This window comes from Aotus nancymaae, unplaced genomic scaffold, assembly GCF_030222135.1.
Source record: "Aotus nancymaae isolate 86718 unplaced genomic scaffold, 86718_ANA_hifiasm-v0.15.2.pri h1tg000057l, whole genome shotgun sequence".
NCBI classification, from domain to species: Eukaryota; Metazoa; Chordata; class Mammalia; order Primates; family Aotidae; genus Aotus; species Aotus nancymaae.
In genome coordinates, this window is record NW_026988471.1 from 46,686,371 (window position 1) to 46,712,832 (window position 26,462).

The 26,462-nt window shown below is 38.2% G+C and overlaps 1 protein-coding gene and 1 non-coding gene across 3 annotated transcripts in view; both read right to left on the reverse strand.

Moving 5' to 3' along the window:
- The window catches only part of FBXO11 (F-box protein 11), a 100,261-nt gene that overhangs the window by 21,286 nt on the left and 52,513 nt on the right, over positions 1-26,462 (reverse strand). For both annotated transcript variants that reach the window (XM_012473750.3, XM_064364060.1), the window contains exons 2-11: positions 9,488-9,615; positions 9,266-9,347; positions 8,702-8,846; positions 5,521-5,650; positions 4,427-4,510; positions 4,218-4,350; positions 2,343-2,449; positions 2,151-2,262; positions 1,906-2,012; positions 1,684-1,821 (exon numbers count right to left, since the gene is read on the reverse strand). In XM_012473750.3, coding sequence (XP_012329173.2) covers positions 1,684-1,821; positions 1,906-2,012; positions 2,151-2,262; positions 2,343-2,449; positions 4,218-4,350; positions 4,427-4,510; positions 5,521-5,650; positions 8,702-8,846; positions 9,266-9,347; positions 9,488-9,615 — 1,166 coding nt within the window. The remainder of the gene's footprint in view (positions 1-1,683; positions 1,822-1,905; positions 2,013-2,150; positions 2,263-2,342; positions 2,450-4,217; positions 4,351-4,426; positions 4,511-5,520; positions 5,651-8,701; positions 8,847-9,265; positions 9,348-9,487; positions 9,616-26,462) is intronic.
- LOC135269785 (U6 spliceosomal RNA) lies at positions 21,693-21,799 on the reverse strand. Its single transcript, XR_010338043.1, has one exon. It is a non-coding gene; the product is annotated as a U6 spliceosomal RNA (small nuclear RNA).

A 26,462-nucleotide genomic window follows, 5' to 3' on the forward strand; every position in this document is an offset into this window, starting at 1 on the left:
GCTGTAATATTTATAAGTCTAAATCTATTTTTAAAAAATGGTATAAGGAGCGTGTGTGTGATGAGGAGTAAATTACTATGGTGAACTTTAAAAAGGGACCATCCCATCACCACAGGTTTTTCAAAAATGATGAACTGGTGGCTCATGCCTGAAATGCCATGCAATGGCACACATCTTGGCTCACTGCAACCTCTGCCTCCTAGACTCAAGTGATCCTCCTGTCTAAGCCCCCCAAGTAGCTGGGACTACAGCTGTGAGTCACCATGCCCAGCTAATTTTTATACTTTTTCTAGAGATGGAATTTCACCATGTTGCCCAGACTGGTCTTGAATTCCTCAACTCAAGCAATCCACCTGCCTTGGCCTCCCAAAGTGCTGGGATTACAAGTGTGAGCCATTGCACCTGGCCATGGTCTAGTTTAGTTTAAAAAAAAAAAAAAGAGCTCTGCACTGGCCGGGTGTGGTGGCTCACATCTGTAATCCTAGTACTTTGGGAGGCCAAGGCAGGTGAATCACTCGAGGCCAGGAGTTTGAGACCAGCCTAACCAACATAGTGAAACTGTGTTTCTACTAAAAATACAAAATTAGCCAGACATGGTGGCGCATGTCTGTAATCCCAGCTACTTGGGAGGTTGAGGCAGGAGAATCACTTGAATTCAGGATGTGGAGGCTGCAGTAAGCCAAGATCACACCATTGCACTCCAGCCTGGGTAACAAGAGCAAAACTCGGTCTCAAAAAAAAAAAAAAAGCTCTGCATTAGGGTTCCAGGCACAAACAATAAAAATAAAAACTTTTCTTTGTCGTTGAAAATTTGTATATATGAATCCAACATTCTTAAACTACTTAATATTGTATAATAGGCAACAAAACCTCACCATAATCCTATTTGCCACCATGTTACTACCCTCTTTCCCCTCTCTCCCATCTCTGACTCTGCAATAGAAAATTTTACCAATGATATATCAGGATTTGAAATTACCTCAAGGAAAATTAGACATTAAATGAAAAAAAATCTGAATAGAAACATTTAAAACATCACTTTGAAATAGTAATCTCAAAACTCAAAAAGTCATGTCTCTAGAAAATCATGTAAAACTATATAGTAATATTTTAAACACTGTATAATCCATAAGGATGCCTAATATAACTGCTGCAAAATGGTTTTAAAATTGATATTTCATTATCATTATATCTCCTATTAAAGTCCTGCCAGTTTAAACATTTTCAAGAGGAATTCAATGATAAGCAAAATAACAATGAAACCATTATTTCTCAAAGTGTACTCTACAGACAAACTGTTAGATTCACTTATAGTGCTTATTAAAAATACATATGCTAGGCCCCATCCTTGGAAATTCTGATTTATTAAATCTGAGGATACAGGAATTTTCATTAAAACAGAAAGCTTCTAGGTGACTTTTGTGTACACACACATTTGAGACATTAGACCTTACTTCCATCAAATATCACATATATTGCCTAAGAACGCTATCACCTCTACATGGATATGTTTGATGCATAAATTACAGAATGAATACTGCATACTGATCTTAAAGTATTTGCTGAAATTGCTTTTAAATCTATACTCTTCAATTCAGGTAATTTGGTCAAGAGAAAATAAGGCTGAAACATACTTGAAATTTAACTGATACAGAATTCTGTTTTTCTATTAAGTGCTCTTACCATGCCATGATCAAATGTGAACACACCAACATCACGTCCATGATGAATATGATTCCGTCTAATAATTGGGTTTCCATGATTTTTAACCCAAATCCCAGCTAACGCATTATTGGAAATCTCATTATCCTCATATATTCCCTACAAAAAGTAATGAGAAACAAACATCAGTAGAGCTTTTAAAAGATTTTTAAAAAGAAAAAAACCCACAAAATTCAAAAATACCTGTGCATGATCTGTTATATACAGTCCAACATTTTCACAGTCGCTGATGTTACAGTGCTTGATAGTGGGACATGCTCCTTGACCACTAACACATACTGCAGAACCAACTGCACAAAAATTTTATTTTTTATTTTTTATTTTATTATTTCCCCACCCCCAGAAAAATTATTTATTTATTTAAAAACCTACTCGGCAACAATACAGTGACTCAGAATTTTATTGTAAAAGATAATGGAAACACTAACCTGTACATGTACTTCGAATGATACAGTGATCAATAATAGGGCTACAATTTACTGTAATCTCTAAGCAGTGGTGTGCATTGTGGTGTTGTGCAGATTTGTCATCAGGGTTAAACTGAAAAGTAAAAATTTTGTTTGAAGTAAACCACTGCCTTTATGATTTTGACATGTACTTTAAATCTTAAAATTTCTTACCCTTATTGTCATATATCCAACATAAGCATCTTCGGAGCCTTCCATAAAAACGAAGGTTGAATCTCTAGTGTTTTCAATTATAACTTTGTCTGCCACTTTCCCAGGTGCTGTGGAGAAGATATTTTAAGGCACATTACCTTTATTTGATTTCAACAGATGGGTACCTTTATGGAGGGGGACCGTACTAAAACATTAGTACTGAGTAGTAGGACTAATATTCACTATCAGTTAACTATGTTTCATCATCAGCCCTTACTATATTCAAATTCATGCACAGTAATACTCAGAACATTTAACTATAAATACCATGAATATCAAATGCAATGGCAAAATAAAAAAACGGTTTCTTGTGGAAACAAAAACACTAGCAGCAGCAGCACTGGAAACAAAAGCTCAAGAGAAAAGACCTCTTTAAATTTATTTCCAACCGTGGCCTCAATTTAGAAAGTAATATAATCACCAGACAAAAATTTGCTATACTCTATCCTCCCCATCTTCATGATGGAGATAGAGGAAGGAAGCAAAACAGGCTGTAAATGCAAATTCATTGGCAAATAATAACTAGCTATCTTAAAATGTTCTGTGTACTATATCCTTAAAAAAAAAAGCACAGATTTTCAAATGACTCAGTGTTTGACAGATATTTCATTACATTTATTCTTAGGAAGTTGACCATAAATAGCTTTGAAATAGTACAAAAGTATCTAAAAATTCTATTTCAGTTCCTTTAAAAACACAGCAATAAAAACATCAGCATCTTCTATTTCTTTGCAATTCTCCTGCCTCAGCCTCCAGAGTAGAGGGGATTATAGGGGCGCACCACCACACCAGCTAGATTTTTTGTATTTTAACAAGAGATGAGGTTTCACCATGTTGGCCAGGCTGGTCTTGAATACCTGACCTCAAGTGATCCACCTACCTCAGCCTCCCAAAGTGCTGGGATTAGAGGTATTTTCAAATAAAAGATGAAAAAACTCTATTTATTTGTTTAATCAATAAATGAAGGCAAATGGAGAAAGTACTGACAACAGGAAACATATATGGCCAGGCACAGTGGCTCATGCCTGTAATCCTAGCACTTTGAGAGGTTGAGGTTGGCAGATCACTTGAGGCCAGGAGTTGAGACCAGCCTGGCCAACATGGCGAAACCGTGTCTCTGCTAAAAATACAAAAATCAGCCAAGTATGGTGGTGCATGCCTATAATCCCAGCTACTTGAGAGGCTGAGGCATGAGAACTGGTCAAACCCAGAGGCAGAGGTTGCAGTGAACCGAAACTGCACCACTGCACTCTATCCTGGGTGACACAGCTAGACTCTGTCTCAAAAAAAAAAAAAAAAAAAAAAAAAAAAAAGGGAAGAAAGAAATTTATATACATCTATAATTTCTGAACTCTTATGTTTTCATTTCCTTCACATAAAATATGTGTGGTGATCTCTTCATTCCTACTTTACCAGCAGGATATTATTTATTTTTTTTATTTTTTTGAGACAGAGTGTTGCTCTGTCACCCAGGCTGTAGTGCAGTGGCATGATCTCAGCTCACTGCAACCTCCTCCACCTCCCAGGTTCAAGCGATTCTCCTGCCTCAGCCTCCCAAGTAGCTGGGATTACAGGTGTGTGCTCCATGCCCCATTAATTTTTTGTATTTTTAGCAGAGATGGGGTTTCACCTTGTTGGTCAGGCTGGTGTCGAACTCCTGACCTCGTGATCTGCCTGCCTTGGCCTCCGAAACTGCTGGGATTACAGATGTGAGCCACCACGCCCAGCCTACCAGCAGGGTATTATAAAAGTTCAACTGAATTTTAGCATTTTAAAAATCCTATCATATAAATGAGTAAGATATTAAAATTTTAATGACAATGAATTTCAAAATACCTGCACCAATCATGGTGATTGGAGATTCAATATATATCCATTCATCAGTATATATTCCAGAATGAACAAAGATGAGTCCATCAAAATGAGCCTCTTGTACCCCACCAAGGGCATCTTCAATGGTATCATAATACTAGAAAAAAATAAAAGTGTCAGTACAGAACTGAAAGATTACCATTTTAAGTCATAAAAATACAAATCAAACATACCAACATATTTTCTCTTCCTTTATATCTTGCAGGGTTACTGTAGAAATGTTCAGCAAATCCTGGCTTTACATGTGCACCTTTATACTAAAATGTCAAAAACAAAACAAAACCAATGACTACTAACATAAGCCTTATATTCTAAATTAATGTTCAACTGCATGAACAACTTTTATTAAAAATCAAAAATAATCCCCAACAATTCCAAATAATTTTCTGTCATACAATACAATGTAAAATCTAAAGTTATGATCCATTAATATCCAGAAACAAAGAACAGGGTTTCTCAAGCTCAGCATTAGTGATATTTTAGGTCAGATAATTCTTTGCTATAGGGGCTGTCCTGTGCATTGTAGGATGTTTAGAGGTATCCCTGGCCTTTACCTAGCCAAATATCAGCAAGCACCTTCTCCTCCCATTGTGAAAATCAAAAACTGTCTCCAGACATTGCCAAATGTCCCCCAGAAAGCAAAATCATCTCCAGCTGAGAATCACTCATGAAGGACCATATAAAAATTAAGCTAAATGTGGAACTTTAAAACAACTACTGAACACTAATAATTTAAATACAAGTTCAAATAGACCCACTGAAATCACAACTGCTCTCAGGCTACTAATGCTTACTGCCACTAACTTATTAATGGATATGTCAGTAGTGAAAAGAATTGCTGAATATTCTGTTGGCTGATAAATGTTCATTGGTTTACCTTTAAAACCTACTCGAGTTTAAACTTTTTTTTTTTTTTTCCCTGAGCTGGAGTCACCCAGGCTGGATTGCAGTGGTGCAATCTCGGCTCTCTGCAACCTCCACCTCCTGGGTTCAAGCAATTCTCCTGCCTTAGTCTCCCAAGTAGCTGGGACTACAGGCGCGCACCACCACATCCAGCTAACTTTTGTATTCTTGGTAGAGATGGGGTTTCTCCATGTTGGCCAGGCTGGTCTCGAACTCCTGACCTCAGGTTATCCACCTACCTTGGCCTCCCAAAGTGCTGGGATTACAGGCATGAGCCACCAGGCCCAGACTAAACTTATTTTTTTAAAAAAAGTTATTTACAAATGTATAATATAAACCAATATGTTCTATTTATATTTCATACCAACTGCTGGAAACTCTCTTTCCAGGGATTTGGGTGTTCATACTCTTCTGGATTAATCTGGTAGAATTTACCAGGTTCAGGATGCATCATAGGGCGAGTATATTCAAATACTTCCATGTATAATCGTTTCCTGAACGGAGAAAGGAATAAAATTTTTTTGATAAAATGTCCGTTAGAGTTCTGAACAACTGTAACAATTTTTTGAGGCCTTGAAAATTTAAGAGTAGACAAAAATGAATATTAAAACACAGGACTTTTTTTTTTTTTTTGAGACAGAGTCTCACTCTGTTGCCCAGGCTGGAGTGCAGTGGTACAATCTCGGGTCACTGCAACTTCCCTCTCCCAGGTTCAAGCGATTCTCCAGCCTCAGCCACCTCAGTAGTTGGTATTACAGGCATGTGTCACCATGCCTGGTTAAAAACAGAGGATTTAAAATGTGAAAATGTATTTTTCTCGTCTAAAATTTTCAATGTAGCTGCATACGGAAATTCTTTTTTGTTTGTTTTTTTTTAAAGACATAGTCCAGTTCTATTACTCAGGCTAGAGTGCAGTGGCATGATCTCAGCTCACTACAACCTCTGCCTCCCAGGCTCAAGTCATCCTCCCACTCCAGCCTCCCCAGTAGCTGGGACTAAGGTACATGTTACCTAGGCTGGTCTTGAACTCTGAAGCTCAAGCAACCTACCCGCCTCAGCCTCCCAAAGTGCTGGGATTACAGGTGTGAGCCACCATGCCTGGCAGAAAATTAGTTTTCATGTGAAAATTTTCACAATGTAATAACTGTGTATGAAAATTAATCCACCCAGAAGAATAAAACGTTTTAATCTCCTTATAAACTATTTACTGAAGAAGGGAAAAAAAAAGCTATCCTTACTGTAAAAAGGTCATGATTATTATTTAAAAAGATAATTTTCTTTCTTTTTCTTTTTGAGATAGGGTCTCACTCCCGTTGCCCACACTGGAGTGCAGTGGCGTGATCATGGCTCATTGCAGCCTTGACCTCCCAGGTTCAAGCGATCCTCTCGCCTCATTTTTTGATTTTTTGTAGAAATGAGGTCCCAGTATGTTGCCCAAGCTGGTCTCAAACTCCTGGGCTCAAGTAATCTGCCCACTTCAGGCCTCCCAAAGTGCTGGGATTATAGACACAGGCCACTTCGCCTAGCCTAAAAAGATAATTTTCAATAAAATACTTTGAATTTAATTTGTCCTATATCTTTAGTCCATTTACATCCTATCAAGAACCATCAAATCTCCAAACTGGAATAATGGTTAACTATTATCATTTTTGGTAAAATGATAACAATGCTATTATCTTCTGCTGCTCTTCTTTCTCATTTCTCCTTTGTAATTTTTTTTCTTAAATATAAAGTACAGGCAGGGCATGGTGGCTCACACCTGTAATCCCAGCACTTTGGGAGGCAAATCACGTGAGGTCAGGAGTTCAAGAGGAGCCTGGCCAACACGGTGAAACCCTGTCTCTACTAAAAATACAAAAATTAGCAGGGCATGGTGGCAGGCGCCTGTAATCCCAGCTACTCGGAAAGCTGAGGCAGGAGAACTGCTTGAACCCGGGAGGCAGAAGTTGCAGTGAGCAGAGATGGTGCCACTGTACTCCAGCCTGGGCAACAAGAGCAAAATTCCGTCTTTTTATTTTATTTATTTATTTTTGAGACAGAGTTTTGTTCTTGTTGCCCAGGCTGGAGTGCAATGGCACTATCTCAGCTCACCGCAACCTCTGCCTCCCAAGTTCAAGCAATTCTGCCTTAGCCTCCCGAGTAGCTGGGATTACAGGCATGCGCTACCATGCCCAGCTAATTTTTGCATTTTTAGTAGAGATGGGGTTTCTCCATGTTGATCAGGTTTGTCTCGAACTCCTGACCTCAAGTTATCCACCTGCCTTGGCCTCCCAAAGTGCTGGCATTACAGGCGTGAGCCACAGCACCTGGCCCAAAACTCCATCTTTAAAATATATGTATATATATATAGTACCTTATTTTGTGCATTGTAAAAGTAATATATATAACTGTTGCAAAACAAAAAAGTATAAAGAAAAAAACCTGTAGTTTCAATATGTTAACTATTAACAGTTTGTCATATTTCCTTCCACTCATTTTATCTACAGATTATAGTTGTGATTATATAGCATACTAAATTTTGTACTGTTTTTTTTTTTTTTTCCAAAAACAAACAAAAAACAACAGGGTCTCCCTGCCCAAGCTAGAGTTCAGTGGCACAATCATAGCTCACTGCAGCCTCAACTTCCTGGGCTCAAACGATCCTCCTGCCTCAGCCTCTGGAGTAGCTGGGACCACAGGCAGGAGCCATTACACCTGGCCTCTTTTTATTTTTTATAACATAGCATTTTTTCACATTATTAAAAACTTGGGCTGGGAGTGGTGGCTGATGCCTATAATTCCAGCACTTTGGGTGACTGAGGCAGAAGGATCACTTGACCCCAGGAGTTCAAGATTAGACTGAGTAACAGAGTGAGACTCTGTGTCTACCAAAAAAAAAAAAATTAGCTGGGCATGGTGGCACATGCCTGTGGTCCCAGCTACTCAGGAGGCTGAGGTGGGAAAATGGCCTGAGCCCAGGAGATTGAAGCTGCAGTGAGCTGTGATCGTGCCACTGCACTCCAGCCTGGGCAACAGAGCAAGACCCTGTCTCTTGAAAAACAAATGAAAATCCCTTTATAATTTTTCTTCATTATTAACTATGCTGTTACAAAAAAAATTGTAAATAAGGCAAAAAAAAATTCTCAGAACTAGAATTACTGGGTCAAAGGGCATGAATTATTTAAAGATTCATGAATACAACTGTTTTCCAAAGGTGATGTACAAAACTTACATTCTAACCTATGAGATTTAATTTATTAGCTATTTTAAATTAAACTAAGTTCTGTTTCTAAAAAGCTATTAAAAGAAAAACATTTCCCATAATCACTCAGTTGCTATTAGCTGATAAACAGCAGAGAAAATACTTCATTTACTGATTTATAAATACCACCTGGACTGACAGCCACCATTTGTGATACACAAGTATCTTGGAATTGATAAGCATTTTAAGTTTGTTCCAACTAATTGTAACTACCAACTCACAACTCCAACTTTCCTACCATGTTTACCATTTTGGGCAACAAATAATATATCTCAAGTTAATAAGGAATAGGTTTTTCACTTACCACAAAATTGGATCATTAGCAAGTTCACTGAAGCGTTTACATACACAAGCTGCTCTACAAAGATCCTGTTCCAGCAAGTAAGAGAAGATTTTTAGAACCACTTCATCTGGCAGTTTTTCCTGAAGATACTGTTCAGCAGGTGCTGCTATAAAGAGATTAACATATAAACTATCATTTGGGCAATAACTTTCTCATTATTTAAAGAACACAGTTTTCAGTTTAATGAATAGCTTTTTTTTTTTTTGATAATGGTCATTTTATAAGCACTTGGGTTTCATAGATAACACATATCTATCTCAATTTATCCTGAACTAACAAAAGTATTCCTTCTTTTAGGTATTATGTGCCATCTCAGAAATGGCTAAAATAAATACATAAAAAGCATTTTTATACAACAATAAAAGTCAGAGGGAGAGGTCAGTGTTCTAAAGTTCATTCTGTAATAATCAGTTTCTGAATTCCAAAGGTAATACTCAAATACATTTAAATTTTGATTTTTTGGCTTCAAGCAAAATTAAAAAAAAAATTATTTTCCCCTATTTCTTACTTTCCCATAGGAAATACCTGATAGATCTTGTGATTTTCCAGACACTCTTGCACGTTTTGCACGATGACCGAAGTTTTCTGTAGTTGAAGTTGAGGCGCCCTTCAAAAACAAAACGGAAACTAGTAAAGCAAATACTTTTATCATTCATAATCATTCCTTATAAAAAAGGATGACATTCCCTTTTTTGTTTCCTGATAATTCTTTCACTACAAAAGAAAAGCAATTACATTTAAAGTTACCTCCATACTGTTCTTTGTGGGACACGCTGTTCTTTTTGGCAAAAGAGTTTTTCTACGAAGTTGGTATGGACTATTTTGTGCACCAGGACCTGATTCTTCTGCAACCATATCTGCAGGCACATCATCATCTGTTATAAAGAGAAGCAATAAGAAAAATAATACCCTTTAAAAAAAAAGTTCCATGGATACAGAAAACTTTCTTAGAACTTCAAATTTGGGAGGGGGCGAATTCAACTTTTACATGAAATTCCCACCAACTGGATAACCATATGAAAGAAATGTTAAATTTCTATAAAACACGGAAGACTTTTTTTAAAAAAGGTAAAGACGATGTCTACTTGTTGAGAGGACTGGAAAGGGAACTAGTACTACATGGTTAGAGACCATATAGGGTGAAGGCAGCTTGGCAAGGAGGGTGTCTATGAAGAGGAACAGCTCAGCATAGGGCATGAAATACCAAATAGGGTAAAAAGAGTGTCAGAGGGTGGTCTGATGTATGATCACCTTTTTTCTTTTTTTTTTTTTTTTTGAGACGGGGCCTCATTCTGTCACCCAGGCTGGAGTGCAGTGGCCCAAACATGGCTCATTACAGCCTTGTCCTCTTGGACTCAAGCAATCTTCCTGCCTCAGCATCCCAACAGGCTGGGACTACAGACACGTACCACCACCCAGCTAATTTAAATATATATATGTATAGTTTTTTTGGTAGAGACAGGGTCTGAGACCAGGCTGGTCTACTCCTGGGTTCAAGAGATCCTCCCGCCTTGGCCTCCAAAGTGCTTTCAATGGGTCATGCTGCAGTGAGCTGTGATCATGCCTCTGTACTCTAGCCTGGGTGACAGCAAGACCCCGTCTCAAAATCAATCAGTTAATCCATCCATCCATGAGTTCACAATATTTAAAAAAATTTTTAAAAAAGGTTATTTGAAAAATAGAGGTGAAAACCAACCCATCATGTTGAAAACTGGTAAATAACAAGAAATAAGCAAACATTTCTTCCTCTCTTATATAAATTGAATCACCAGGTAGATGAGGGGAAGCTTCTCTATAGAAACATTCCAGTAATGAAGAGAGAATAAAATTAGAGAATCACCATGTTGCAATCTTTAATGAGTTAACAGATTTAGCCAATGAGTATCAATAGTCTGTAAAATCACAAAAACAACCAGGAGATTATATAGCTCCTATACCACCACCTATAAATAGCCTGGCCAAAAACATCAAACCTGAATCTGATCAAACTTGTAAGAAACTCTATAGGTCAAACTACCAGTTTCTTAACAAATTAAATCAGACGGGAAAAACAGTGGGAGAAAAATAAGTAAAACTTTATAAAGCACATTAAGAATGTACACTTTGGTATTCAAATTATCTTTTAAAAAGCCAGAAAATGACTATAATACAAATGCTTTTAGTAGGGAAGAATATAATTAGAATAGGGAACATCAAAGGCTTAGTGGCTGGCAAAGTGCTATTTCTTTTTTTTTTTTTTTTTGAGATGAAGTTTCATTCTCGTCACCCAGGCTGGAGTGCAACGCAGGATCTTGGCTCACTGCAACCTCCAACTCATGGGTTCAAATGATTCTCCTGCCTCAGCCTCCCAAGGAGCTGGGATTACAGGCACCTACCAGCATGCTCAGCTAATTTTTGTATTTTTAGTAGAGACAGGGTTTCAACCTGTTGGCCAGGCTGGTCTTGAACTCCTGACCTCAGGTGATCCGCCCTCCTTGGCCTCCCAAAGTGCTGGGATTACAGGCGCGATCCACTGCCTGTAACCTAGCACTTTGGGAGGCCAAGGCAGGTGGCCAAGTGCTGTTTCTTGACTTGCTGGTATTACAAGGATAATCCTTAATAATAACTCAACAAGCTCCGTATTTGCTTTATGTTAGTTTCTCTACCTGGCTATATTTTATAACAACAAAGGTATAAAAAAGGGGGAGGAGTTTGTAAAAGTACTATATTTTAAAGTAGAGGTTTTCCAGTCAGCTAACCTTGGGTGTAAAATTAACATTTTTCAGCCTAAATTTTCTCATCTATTAAAGATGACAATAGTATCTTATAATTGAGAGTTGCTAAAAACTTAAATATATGTAAAACGCAGAGTATGCCTGGGCTCATATGTAGAGTTCAAACAGTATTTCAATTATTATTTCATTTAAATATTATTTGATTAACATCACTTTCAGGAAAACCAAGTAAATTTTTATTTTTTTAAAGATACAGTGTCTCACTTTGTCACCCAGGCTGGAATGCAGTGGCACAATCATGGCTTGCTGCAGCCTGTATCTCCTGGGCTCAAGCAACACTTCCAGCTTGGCCTCTCAAATAGCTGGAACTACACCTGGCTAATTAAAAAGATTCTTTTTTTTTTTTTTTTTTTTGGTAGAGACAAGGTCTCACCATGTTGTGTAGGCTAGTCTCAAACTCCTGAGCTCAAGTGATCCTCCTGCGTGGCTTCCCAAAGTGCTGAGATTATTACAGGTGTGAATCAATGCACCCAGCCCATAAATTTTCCATGTACTGCAGGAATCAGAAAAAGTAGCCAGTGTGATATGCCTAGGCATTTGTGGAACTCTCTCCCTTTATGGTCTAATATGTGTAATTCTACAAATGTTTGTATGCTAATAATGTGGCTAGTAAATAAATGTCCTATGTTTGACTGAAAGGAACACCTACACTCTAATTTTTAGAGTATGGTTTAAACATGTCTAAAAGAGCTAGCTCACTGTGTTGTTCAAATAGTCTCTATGCTTTCACTTTTTCACTTTTTTGATGCTGGTGGTGGTTTATTAATTGGTTTCTGAAGGAAATGTGCTAAAATCTCCCACTATATTTGTAGGTAGTCTTCTTTTTTTTTTTTTGCTGGCAAATTTCTGCTTTATGTGCTTTGAGACAGTATTATTTGGACAGATTCAAGATAATTATTTCTTCCTGGTGAATTATTCCATTCTTCATTATGTAATGGCTTTCTTCATCACTAACAATGCATTCTGCCTTAAAAACTATTTTTGGTCTATCAGCTTTCTGTTTTGGTTTGTATCAGTCTTTTTTTAAATCCTGTATTTTCAGCTTCTTGCTTTCATGGATTATTATTATAGATTTGCTTCTTCTTTTTTTTTCCTTTTTTTTTGAGATGGAGTCTGCAATGGCACAATCTCGGCCCACTGCAACCTCCACCTCCTGGGTCAAGGGTTTCTCCCACCTCAGCCTCCTGAGTAGCTGGGATTACAGGTGTGAGCCACCATGCCTATCTCTTCACTATGTACACCTCAGTACTATGAGTTTTTTTTTTTTTTTTTTTGAGACACAGTCTCACTCTGTTGCCCAGGCTGGAGTGCAGTGGCCCAGTCTTGGCTCACTGTAACTTCTGCCTCCCAGGTTCAAGTGATTCTCCTGCCTCAGCCTCCTGAGTAGCTGGGATTACAGGCATGCACCACCACGCCAGGCTAATTTTTTAATTTTTAGTAGAGATGGGGTTTTGCCATGTTGACCAGGCTGGTCTCGAATGCCTAACCTCAGGTGATCCACCTGCCTCGGCCTCCCAAAGTGTTGGGATCACAGGCGTGAGCCACCATGTCTGATCGAGATTTGCTTCCTTTTAACCATTTATTGCTAGATTTTTCCTTTTCAGCCAAGGCAAGAGTATCTGTCTAATCTGAAATTTAACCCATCTAATGATCTAATGCTAATTTCCATGATTATATTTTCAATTTCTTTTTTTTTTTTTTAAAGACGAAGTTTCACTAAAGTGCAATGGCGTGACCTCAGCTCACTGCAACCTCTACCTCCCAGGTTCAAGCGATTCTCTTGCCTCAGCCTCCTGGGTAGCTCAGATTACAGGCATGTGCCACCATGCCCGGCTAATATTGTATTTTTAGTAGAGATGGGGTTTCTCCATGTTGGTCAGGCTGGTCTTGAACTCCTGACCTCAGGTGATCTGCCCACCTTGGCCTCCCAAAATGTTGGGATTATAGGCATGAGCCACCGTGCCCGGCTATATTTTTAATATCTAAAAGTTAATTTTTATTGTTTCTTTTTCATATTGATCTGTTATCTCATCATGCTTCATTTCCTTCTTTTATCTCTTTAATCATTTCACTCATATTTTATATTCTTTCTTAGACTGTTTTGTCACTGACTTTGTTCTTGAGTGTTTGACTAGCAGGCACTTTTTCTAATCTCTATGCACAATTAGGGAAGTTATTTCAGGTTCTAGGCCACAGGCCTGGGTCTTTGTTCTAGATATATTTTGCAAAGGCCCAAGGCCATATATCCTATCCCCATATGTGCAATAAATTTCAAACCCAGACCCCTTAGAACATATCCAGGACCAAAACCCTTGTGTGCTATACAGCAGCACTAGCTCCCACTTGCTGTTTTGATTTTATTTCTCTGATTTCTGACACCTATAAATTTTCCTCCTCCTCTTTCCTTTCTTAAATGTTTAGTTAGTCATTTACAGTTTTGTTCTTTTTTTTTTGAGATGGAGTTTCGCTCTTGTTACCCAGGCTGGAGTGCAATGGCTCGATCTCGGCTCACTGCAACCTCCGCCTCCTGGGTTCAAGCAATTATCCTGCCTCAGCCTCCCGAGTAGCTGGGACTACAGGCGTGCGTCACCATGCCCAGCTAATTTTTGTATTTTTAGTAGAGACGGGGTTTCACCTTGTTAACCAGGATGGTCTTGATCTCTTACCTCATGATCCACCCGCCTCGGCCTCCCAAAGTGCTGGGATTATAGGCTTGAGCCACCGCACCTGGCCTTACAGTTTTGTTCTTATTACATATTTCTTTTGTTTGTTTTGTTTTGTTTTGAGACAGGGTCTCACTCTGTCACCCAGGCTGGAGTGCAGTGGTGAGATCTAAGCTCACTACAACCTCCGTTTCCCTGGCTCAATCAAATTCTCCCATCTCAACCTCTGAGTAGCTGGGACTACAGGTGTGCACACCACCAAGCCCAGCTAATTTTGTACTTTCTAGAAGATGGGATTTTGCCATGTTGCCCAGGATGGTCTCAAACTCCTGAGCTCAAGTGATCTGCCCACCTCAGCCTCTCAAAGTGCTGGGATTACAGGCATCAGCCACTGTGCCCAGCCCTTACTGCATATTTCATTTTGGTATGTTTGGAGTATGCACGCATGTGGGTTAATGTCTCTACCAGCTTGTCTGCCATGCCCTCAGTAGTCAGTCCAATTCTACAACACTCAAAAGTACATTCTCAAACTTTTCATCCTATACAACTCCCTCTTCTCTCCCTCACCTTCACCTTTTAAAAATCTGTAGATCTTATTACTATAGAAACCCACCCACCACACCCTGGAATCCTTTCCTTCTCTCTTAGCAAATATTAAAGACCGAAAAGTAAGGAATTCAGAGGTAATAACAGGAAAGAGAAGGCATTCAGCTGCAACCTAAAACATAAAGCAAATAAATTCAAGAAGCTACATGCATTAAATCACGAATACCACAGAAATCTCAACTTCCCATTTCTAAACACTGTACTAAAGCGCTCATGAGTTATTTCTTTAAATTTTTTTTTTTGAGATGAAGTCTCACTCTGTTGCCTAGGCTGAAGTACAGTGGCACGATCTTGGCTCACTGCAACCTCTGCCTCCCGGGTTCAAGCGATTCTCCTGTCTCAGCCTCTCAAGTAGCTGGGACTATAGGCGTGTGCCACCATGGCGGCTAATTTTTGGTATTTTTAGTAGAGACAGAGTTTCATCGTGTTAGCCAGGATGATCTCAGATCTCCTGACTTCATGAGTTGCCTGCCCTGGCCTCCTGAAGTGCTGGGATTACAGGCGTGAGCCACTGTGCCTGGTCGCGTGCTCATGAGTTATAAAATTACTGTTTTGAACTCTGTGCTGAAGAGTATTTGTTAAATTTCTATATAGTTTTCATATTAAATTACTACTGACTGTTCTGAGAATCAAGTACAGCGCCAAAAAGTACTTAAAAAGGGATCATTCTGGGAAGATTACTTGGCTACTACTGTGATAAGCAGCAAAAGAGAAAGCTTAAAAGAAATCTCCAGTCATTTGGGTTCGCTTCATCTTTTGAACTCTTGTTGTACTTAATATGTACCACGTATTTCTTACCATACCTTAGCTGCCTTATGTTGTATTTACTTTTTTGTTATATGCCATACTTCCCTAACAAAATTAGAAGCTTCGAGGGCACGGGCCCTCTTTTATACTCTTCAGTGTTTAGCCTGGGGCCCAGTAAGTACTCAATAAATATTGATTCCCATTTATGAAGAACCCTTTAATTTTACTCAATTAAGGAAGTTAGTTCTTCATAGAAGCCATCACTAGTAGTGGCTATGATGACCTTATGTCCTACTTTACATAAAAAAAGTAAGCCAGACAAGAACTGCCTTAACTTCCTTCCAACCTCCAAACCCACAAATGCATTTACATGTACATCCATTATTTTTTGTTCCCTCCTGAATTACGGAGAAGTATTCCCCCAAGACATACTTGGCATACATAAGACAAAAAAATATTTGTTACATTAAAAAAAAAAAGAATAAAGCCAATTATCCATGATAGATACGCCAAACTGGCTCCAACCCAAAAAAAAACATGAAATCATGGATTAGTTATGGTTTTGTGCCAACAAGTGTAAAAGCAAGACCTTAAAATAATTTTGGCCAGGCACAGTGGCTCACACCTGTAACCCTAGCACTTTGGGAGGCCACGGCGGGCAGATCACCTGAGGCCAGGAGTTTGAGACCAAGCCTGACCAACATGGAGAAACCCTGTCTTTATTAAAAATACAAAATTAGCCGGGCATGGTGGCACATGCCTGTAAATCCCAGCTACTCGGGAGGCTGAGGCAGGAGAATTGCTTGAACCCAGGAGGCGGAGGTTGCGGTGAGCTGAGATCGTGCCATTGCATTCCAGCCTGGGCAACAAGAGTGAAACTCCATCTCAACAACAAAAAAGTTACAAAAATTTTTAATTTTATAGTTTTCATTTTTACATCTAATACAATATTAATGCTAATGTTTAATGTCAAGTTGTAATCAAAGACTGCTACAAAATAACTCTACCAAAAATGTTCAATTTTAACCATAATTTACAGAAAAATTTTTTAGTTAGATCTAGACCAGATATGTCCACCAGAAATAGAACACAATCCATATACATAATTTAGCTACATTAAAAAATAAGAGTGAAATTAATTTTAACATATTTTAACATACTAAATCTGAAATATCATTTCAACATGTAAATATAAAATTATTACTGAGATATTTTACATTTTTTTCAAACTAAGTCTTTGAAATTAGTATGTATGTTTAACACTTACAGCATGCCTCTATTCAGACTAGGCACATTTCAAGTGCTCAACAGCCACATGCACGTAGTAGCTACCTCAACTAGACAGTGCAGACACATATAGTCCCTTGTCACTTAAAGACAAAAGCATGTTCTGAGAAGGCTAAGTGTGGTGGCTCACACCTGTAATCCCTGTACTTTAGGAGGCCAAGGCCAGCAGTTCATCTGAGGTCAGGAGTTCAAGACCAGCCTGATCAACATGGTGAAACCCTGTCACTATTAAAAATAAAAAAATTAGCCGGGTGTGATGGTGGGCACTTGTAATCCTAGCTATTCAGGAGGCTGAGGCAGGAGAATTGCTTGAACATGGAAGGTGTAGACTACAGTAAGCTGACACTGCATCAACAGCACTCCAGCCTGAGTGACAGAGCAAGACTCCATTGAAAGGTGAGGGGGGGGGGAGGGGGGGAGGGAGGGAGGGAGGGAGGGGGGAAAGGGAGGGAGGGAGGGAGGGAGGGGGAGAGGGAAGGTGGGAGGGAGGGGGAGAGGGAGGGTGGGAGGGAGGGAGGGAGGGAGGGAGGAAGGAAGGAAGGAAAAAATGCCTAACTAAGGATTAAAAAAAAGGTACAGTAAAAATATAGTATCATGGCCAGAGGCAGTGGCTCACACCTGTAATCCCAGCATTTTGGGAGGCCAAGGCAGGAGGATCACTTGAGGTCTGCAGTTCAAGACCAGTGGTCAACATGGTGAAACCCTGTCTACTAAAAATACAAAAATTAGCAGGGTGTGGTGGCCCATGCCTGTAGTCCCAGCTACTCAGGAGACTGAAGGCAGGAGAACGACTTGAACTCAGGATGTTGCAGTAAGCCAAGATTACACCACTGGATTCCAGCCTGGGTAACACAGCAAGACTCCGTCTCAAACAAAGAAACAAAATATGGTATCATAATCTTTTGGGACCACTGTCATATACAGTCAGTTGTTAATGAAAACATTGTTATGTGGTGTATGACTGCGTTATCAACAGTGTGTGTATATAAAAACACACACATACACATATATATTTTTCACTAACCCTTTATCAGTTCTCTTAAAGCAGAGATCCCCAACCCCTGTGGCCAGTTAGGAATTGGGCCACCCAGCAGGAGGTGAGTGGTGGGCCAGCAAACATTACTGCCTAAACTCTGCCTCCTGTCAGAGGCATTAGATTCTGAGGCATTAGATTCTCATAGAAGCGTGAATCCTATTGTGAACTGCACATGCAAGAGATCTAAGCTGTGCATTCCTTATGAGAATCTAATGTCTGATGATCTGAGTTAAAAAGTTTCATCCTGAAACCATCCACCCCTCCAGGTCCACGGAAAAATAAGTCTTCCATGGAACCGTCATTGGTGACAAAAAGGGCTGGGGACCACTGTCTTAAAGGGTAAGAAGTTAGTGTGCAATTTAAAAGTATGCTATTTGCACACACATACTAACAAAATTTATTTTATAATTTCTAAATTTTACACGAATCCTATGCTATGAATACAATACAACCTTCGCTATTAGTAGGAACCACAGAAGTAAGTAAAGGCTTCTGGAAAATAAACATGTTTCTTTAATTAAAAATAATCTTTGACATCTTTGATGATAAATGTAGCACTGAAAATTTATTTTAGGTTTCAAATAGGTGTCTTGAGTCTATCTATTCTGAGGCTGGCAGAATATTTGATTTTTGTATAACTTTTACCTTGAAGATTTGCAAAAAACTATACTATTGACTGGCTGGGGTTTAAAGTCTACACATTTTAGGTTATAAAGTAAGAGAGTAATTTATGGAATTTAATTGTCAGAAGTTTCTTTCCCCACAAATACACAAATTCCAATTTACTTACCCATAGTCACAGATCAGATTGGAAACTTAGGCAAATCTGTGCTACTAACAACTTTGTGTTTAGAAACAGCTCCCAGTCTCATAGTGTAAAGGAACCACACTTGACAACTGTTTCTAACACAGTTGGAAACTACCACAGCTTTTCTCTAGCTGCTAAAAAAATTCATAAATGGAAATCAAGACAAAATTTAAATACTTTTAAAATTAAATGGTTTACTTAAAATTTAAATATTTTATAGTAGGGAGCCCAAAAATAAAGTTATTATAAAAAACTCCTTTTTAAAAGCTTGACTTGCTGTAAGCAGATGTTTGATTTTATTTTACATGTAGTTACAATTTTAAAATTATTTATTTAGGATACTGTTACATAACAGTTCCACTAATGTATTCAGTTATTCACACACACACAAACACACACACACACACACACTCTCTCTCTCTCTCTCTTGCATTAACTTTTTGCCACCTGAAAAATCATTATACTTAAAATGACTCAAAAAAATACATTTTCATTACTTAATAACAATCTTCAGAAGCCAAATCTTGCCATGCACTGTGCTAGGTATTGGTGAAACAAGTCAATCAAAGAGAATATGGTATTTGCTATTCAACAGCCTAAGAGAGAGAAAGACAACTGAACAGGCAATAATGATGCAGTGTGCTACATGCTGATATGGATAAGCAGAAAGTATTGCGGGAATATATAAGAACATCTAATCCAATAAGGATAAGCAGAAAGTATTTCAAGAATATGTAAGAACATCTAATCCAATCTTAGATGATGTCTGAGTGTTGGTATAAGGTTTTCTGAATAAAGTCCAAGCTGAAAAATGAATGACAACTGGGAGTCAGTCATGCAGAAGGAAGAGTGTGTGTGAAGACTTGAAAATGTTCATCTCCAGCACAGGTATCAAGGAACTGCCAGCTGCTCCATATGTATGGCTATACGATGTAGTAGAGACCAAATTATCAAGGCTGTTACAAACACATTTTCTAAATATAAATTTTTATAAATTACAATAAGTATAAATTTTCTAAGTGTAAAGAATTTAGACTTTATCTTAAAAACAAAAGATAGTCACTGAAGGGTATCAAAAAGAACAGTACTGTGTTCTGGGTTTTAGGAAGGTCACCCAAAGTAAAAACAACTGGAACTATCACTGGTGGGAGGAGACCAGTAAAGGAGCTACAGCACAATACAACTCAGAGAGGAAGGCGGCTACAGTAATAAATATGGAAAACATGGATATATGTGAGTTACATTACAAGGTAAATCTCATAAAACCTGATGAGTGGATACAGTGGGCTGGGGAGTGGAGAAGAGGCTGGAACCAAATTAATGTTGATTTGGGCAATCCAATGAATGGTGGTGCCATGTACTAAGGCAGTGACTTTGGAGGCTAAGAGGAAGGGGAAAAAAGATGAGTTAAGGTTTGGATTTTGAGTTTTGAGGTACCTGGGAGACATTGAAGTGGAAATGCCCAATATAAAACTAAATATGTAGATCTCAAGCATTAGTGAGTCATTTGGGTTGGAAATAAATAGAGAATTCTGTCACTCTGAAAATACACTACACTAGGAATGAGGAGTCAGAAAGCACAGACCAGCTTTCATATTTACATATGGTGCAATACTGTTTCATGGTAGACGTGCCATTCAATATTTGAGAGTTAGCCATATGAGGTAAAGTGGACTGTTATCTGTTGATGTCAAAATTAACAATACTCTATATAAAAAATGTCCACAGATTCATGAATTTGAAACAAATTTTAAAAAATAAGTAAAATATGTCTGTGGGCCCAGAATTGACAAAAGGTCATAACTTTATTTGATTAAAAAGAAAATTTCCAACTGACAACTACTAATTCAAGGATTAAAGTTTCTTGAAAGTAACTTAACTGTATTTTAATTCTTTCCTGTTACATATCACATTCTGTTCTCTTAAGACTCTTTCTCTCATTGCTTTTGGGAAAAGGAGTGTAAAATAGTCTCTCCCTAGAATGGAGCATTAAAAAATGTTTTCTTCCATTCTCATATTTGTTCCTCTAGTTTTTCACATTCAGTATTTCCTAAGAGTCAAATTTCACAAAATACATACAATAATTTTCTATTTTAACAAGGAATAAAAAAGTTATTTTTAAAGTTACTAAATTCCAAAGATTTAACATACTTAAGTTCAATCCAAGTTCAATTCGACAATGTAATTCAAAAGTAGTGTTATATACCCAAGTACAAGTTGATATGGCCAGAGTATGAAATACGGCATTAATTTAAGACGAGAATGACCATAGCCCCAAATTAACAATTAAATCTAACCTAATTTTTTTTTTTTTAGCCTAACCTTGGATTCACAGACATTATCAACCAAATGCTATTAATTTTCTTTTCTTTTTGAGCTCGCTCTGTTGCCCAGGCTGGAGTGCAGTGGCATAATACTGGCTCACCACAACCTCTGCCTCCCAGGTTCAAGCAATTCTCCTGCCTCAGCCTCCCAAGTAGCTGGGACTACGGGTGCATGCCATCATGCCCAGCTAATTTTGTATTTTTAGTAGAGACAGGGTTTCACTATGTTGGCCAGGCTGGTCTCAAACTCCTGACCTCATGATCCACCTTGCCTTGGCCTCCCAAAGTGCTGGGATTATAGGCATGAGCCACTGCGCCCAGCTGATTAATTTTCATCTGTTTATAGTCATTGTGAATATAAAGGTCCACCACTGAGGGAACTGTTCTAGTAGGGGAGTGAGATATGTAAACAAATAATCGAAGCAATATAGTAACTGCCATACCATGGACACACGCAGGTGTTATGAAAGTATAAAACAGGACACAAATCGTCATATGCACACAGCTTAAAACAATTTAGCCTGTCCCTAATTTTCCTTTCATATGAAATTAAAAAATTTCTAGAAATGTTTTAGTTTATGGGCAAGGAGTATAAGAGCAGGAGTATGAAGCATGAAGAGCAAAATGAAAATATGGCTATTATATTCTTATAAGCACTAAATGCTGAATCTTTCCCTTTGTGAATTCACACATGAAACAACTTTTTAAAAAATATATAACACTTCACAAATGTGCATGTCACTCTTGGGCAGGGGCCATGCTAATCTTCTTTGTATCAAGAAACCATTTTATTGAAAGAAGAAAAATGGACCTCACCAGAGAGAGAAGAGGATGGGGGGCTCAGCATCATCAGTTCTCTTTCATAGCCCCATAGTTTAACTATAATTTCTGGTACTGTAACATAATTTCTAGTAATGTTTTTTACAAATCAAGAAATCACCCAACAAGAAAAATATTAACTTGTTTTATTGACGGGCAGTTCAGGCCATTAAGGTTAAGTGAAATGCGTAAGGTTAGAAAGCCAGTAAGTGGTAGCAAAATAATTTTTAAGTCAATGGACTCTAGATGTAATGTTTTTATTTTTACTTTTCACTACAAAGTAATTTGGGTGTCTCTTAAAAGTTTATTATAGCAATACAAATGATGATGGATGATAATAATGATAGTAATTCAAATAAATAGTATTATTACTGCTGACAGTGTACCTAACACTTACTGAAAACTTAACATGTGCAGGCACTACTGTTTCAAGTGTTTTATATGTGTATCAGTTCATTGAATCCTTGCATCAACTTCATAAGGGACATATTATTATTCCTATGTTACAGATGAGAAAACCAGGCAAAGAGAGGTTAGGCAACTCACGCTAGGTCACAAAGTATTAAGCAGCAGAGGCAGAATATGAAATCAGATGGTTAAGCTCCAGAGTCCCATACTTTTTTTTTTTTTTTAATTTTGAGATGGAGTCTTGCTCTATTGCCAGGCTGTAGTGCAGTGGCATGATCCTGGCTCACTGCAACTTCCGTTTTCTGGTTTCAAGCAATTCTCCTGCCTCAGCCTCCTGAGTAGCTGGGACTAGAGGCATGCACCACCATGCCCGGCTAATTTTGTGTATTTTTTGTAGAGACAGGGTTTCACCATGTTGGCCAGGATGGTCTCAATCTCTTGACCTCGTGATCCGCCAGCCTCAGCCTCCCCAAATGCTGAGATTATAAGCGTGAGCCACCGTGCCCAGCCAGAGCCCCATACTCTTAATCTCTGTTATCAAATTAATTTTACTAATACTGGATATATTTATTAGGCGTATATTAGCCTATAAAAAAATACCACAGAATGGGGTACAAACCTTTTGGAAATGTTTAATTTGAAGACTTTTTTTGAGATGGCATCTTGCTCTGTCACCCAGGCTAGAGTGCAGTGGCACGATCTCAGCTCACTGCAACCTCCATCTCCCGGGTTTCAAGCCGTTCTCCCACCTCTGCCCCTTCCGAGTAGCTGGGATTACAGGCGCACACCACCATGCCCAGCTAATTTTTGTATTTTTAGTAATAGACAGGGTTTCACCACGTTGGCCAGGCTGGTCTCGAACTCCTGACCTCGTGGATCTGCCTGTGTTGGCCTTTTTAAGTGCTGGGATTACAGGTGTGAGCCACCGCACCTGGCCCAAGAATTTTTAAAAGATAAAATAATACTTTTCCATGTCATATCTTATTCAAATATATAGAAATACCACAACATTAAATTAGACCCTTCATTTTCTTAATAGGTAGCTTCTCAGATGTTTTAGTATTGTAAATATTAAAATGTGGAGACAGTAAAGCACAATGACTAAGGATACAGGCTCAAAAAAGCCTGGCTCTTGGTTAGATTCCTGGCTTAGTAACCACCCCTGTTATCTTGCACAAGTGCTTTAACCTCTTTAACTTAAGCTCCTTCACTAATTTTCAATTCATCTACAAAATGGAGATAATCATGGTGCCTACCATATAAAATTATTGTGAAGATTAAGTAAGATTGGTAATACTTAACAGTACCTGATAGAGATGACCTCTCAACATTAGCTATTATCATAATTGAGGTGGGATACTGAAAGTTAGCAAGATCCACTCAAAATATATTTCAAATACCAGCTGGAGGCTTGTGTTGACCGCAGATAAAAATGAATACTGTTCCCTTTAAAGTATCAGCAGTCATTTGGAGAGACTATAAAACTATTCCAACAATCCTGCTAGTTTCAAAGTATGTGTCACATTAATTTTTTCCTAATTATAAAAGTATGTTCACTTAAAAAAATTGAATAAAGAAAAACACACAAAAGAGAAAACAGTTACTCAAAGTCTCAGAGTTTATCCTCATTAATGTTTAAGAACATTCTTTGAGCAATGCTTTAAACAAATTATATAATTTGAGACACTATGTACTGCCTGGTATCTTTCTTTTTCATTGTTACTGTATCATGAATATGAAATAAGTTCATAATGCACGTCATAAAATTTTTTCTGAAACACAGTTTTCAACGGCTACAGGATATCAATGTCCCACAATTCATTTAATCAGTCCCTTGTTATTAGAGTTTACTTAACCAGTTCCCTGTTATTAAGGTTTTCTGCCTTGGCCATAGTTGTGAACTCTTCAATCATGACAAATTTATCCTTTAAGAATAATTATGATTTTTGACATTATTTAAGTCACTTAGAATCAAATGACTTATCAAGCCAAGACATATAATAGTTGACATAGAAAGTACTTATTATAAAGCAGTTATAGCATCAACATATATTTGATTTGTTACAACCACCCTAAGAGACTATTCTTCCCATTTTACAAATGTGGACACTGAAGTTTAGGGGAGATTAACTTAAGTCAAACAGTAAACGGCAGGGCTGAGATTTGATTCAGAAACCCACAGCTTTAACTTCAGTTATGTTTGACTTCTCTAACAATGATAACAACAAAATCAACAACACAATCAATAACACCAGCCAACACCAATAACAGGCAGTTAACATTTATTAACACACCAGGCACTGTGATAATTACTTTATTCCTATAAAAGAACGCCTAGTTGTTATTAGTCCAATTTGCCAATTCTGTTCCCAGGACTTTTTTTTTTTTTTAAACCTAACTATACCTTTATTCACTGTGGTCCTACTGCTTATAACACCCCCGTCTTTTCTCTCTACTTAATGTTTATCGTTCAGTCAAATCTCATGTTCTCTATAAAGTCTTCTACAACTTTCCCATCTTAGACTTATTTGTAATTACAACTTGTAAAAAGTCAAATCAAATATGGAGTATTAGAAAGAAAACTATTGAATACTGGGGGAAAACTGAATAAAATTAAAATAAATAACAGAAAACTATACCTAGCTGTATGACTTTGGACAACTCAATTAATCTCTATAGACCTCAATTCTTTGCCTGTAAAATGAGAGGGACAAACTAGATTAACAGTTCTCAAAGCATAAATTAATTAGAATTATGTGGAAGTTTGGTTAAAACACAGATTGCTGGCTGGGCATGGTGGCTCATGCCTGTAGAATCACTTGAGGTCAGGAGTTAAGAGACCAGCCTGGCCTACGTGGTGAAACCCCGTCTCTACTAAAAATATGAAAATTAGCTGGGTGCAGTGGCACATACCTGTAACCCGGGAGGTGGAGGTTGCAGTGAGCCGAGATTGCACCACTGCACTCCAGCCTGCCCGACGGCGGGGGGGAGACTCCATTCCATCTCAAAACCAAAAACCAAAACACAGATTGCTGGGCTCTACCTCTGTAATTTCTGATTCAGAAAATTAGGGAGGAATGAGAATTTGCAATGCTAACACATTCCCGGAGATGCTGTTGATGGTAGACCAGGATCACACTTTGAGAACCATGGGGGTCAAACAAAGAAAAGTCCTGAATGCCAAAGTAAAATAACTGGTCTGTATTCTGTTTTCTGTTTTTAAGTGGAAAATTTTCAATTATTGTTGTAACATTTATCAAACCTTTTGGCTTTGGCAGCAATGTACATATAAGAAACTAAGGCACAACAAAAAAGACTCCTTCAATAACAGCAATAAATTAGAAAAAAGGCCTGGATTAGGGGTGGTGGTAGTAAGAATAGGGACGAAACAAAGTAAAAACGTAAAAAAATTACAGCTCAGTCACTCATCCCTGCTAATGTTTTTGCCATTATCCACAGGAAAGCTGTATATATATATCCTATTATCTATAAAACAGAACATGAAATCAGTAATCACTTTCTGGAATTGTGAGATCACTATATCATTGTTAGGGAATTAGTGTTCAAGTTACTTTCTTAGTACATTTAAATTTCTAATGCTTAAAAATAAAAATTTGGGGAAAAATGACAGATTAGGTAGACTCATTTTTGTTTGTTTTTGCAACAGGGTCTCACTCTGTCACCCAGGACAGACTGCAGTGGCACGATCACAGCTCACTGCAGCCTCGACTTCCGGAGCTCAAATCATCCTCCCACACACACTTTAGGCTCCTAAGTAGCTAGGACCAAAAGTGCACGTGTGTTTTTTGTAGAGATGGGGTCTCACCATGTTACCTAGGCTTGTAGGTAGACTCATTTTATCTGAGACTCTTTAATGTAATTAGTAAGAAAATGAAGATATAAATCCCTACACCAAAGAAAACAGCATGGACACCATCAGTGTACATAAGAAATTTCAACAGATTTCTGGAACACACAAAAATAAAGGAATGTGGCCAGGCGCAGTCCCAGTACTTTGGGAGGCCAAGGCGGTCTGATCATCTGAGGTCAGGAGTTTGAGACCAGACTGAACATCATGGTGAAACCCCATCTCTACTAAAAATAAAAAATTAGCCTGATGTGGTGGCGCACACCTATATTCCTAGCTACTTGGGAAGCTAAGGCAGGAGAACTGCTTGAACCTGAAAGACGAGGTTGCAGTGAGCCGAGATCGTGCCATTACACTCCAGCCTGGGCAAGAAGAGTGAAAC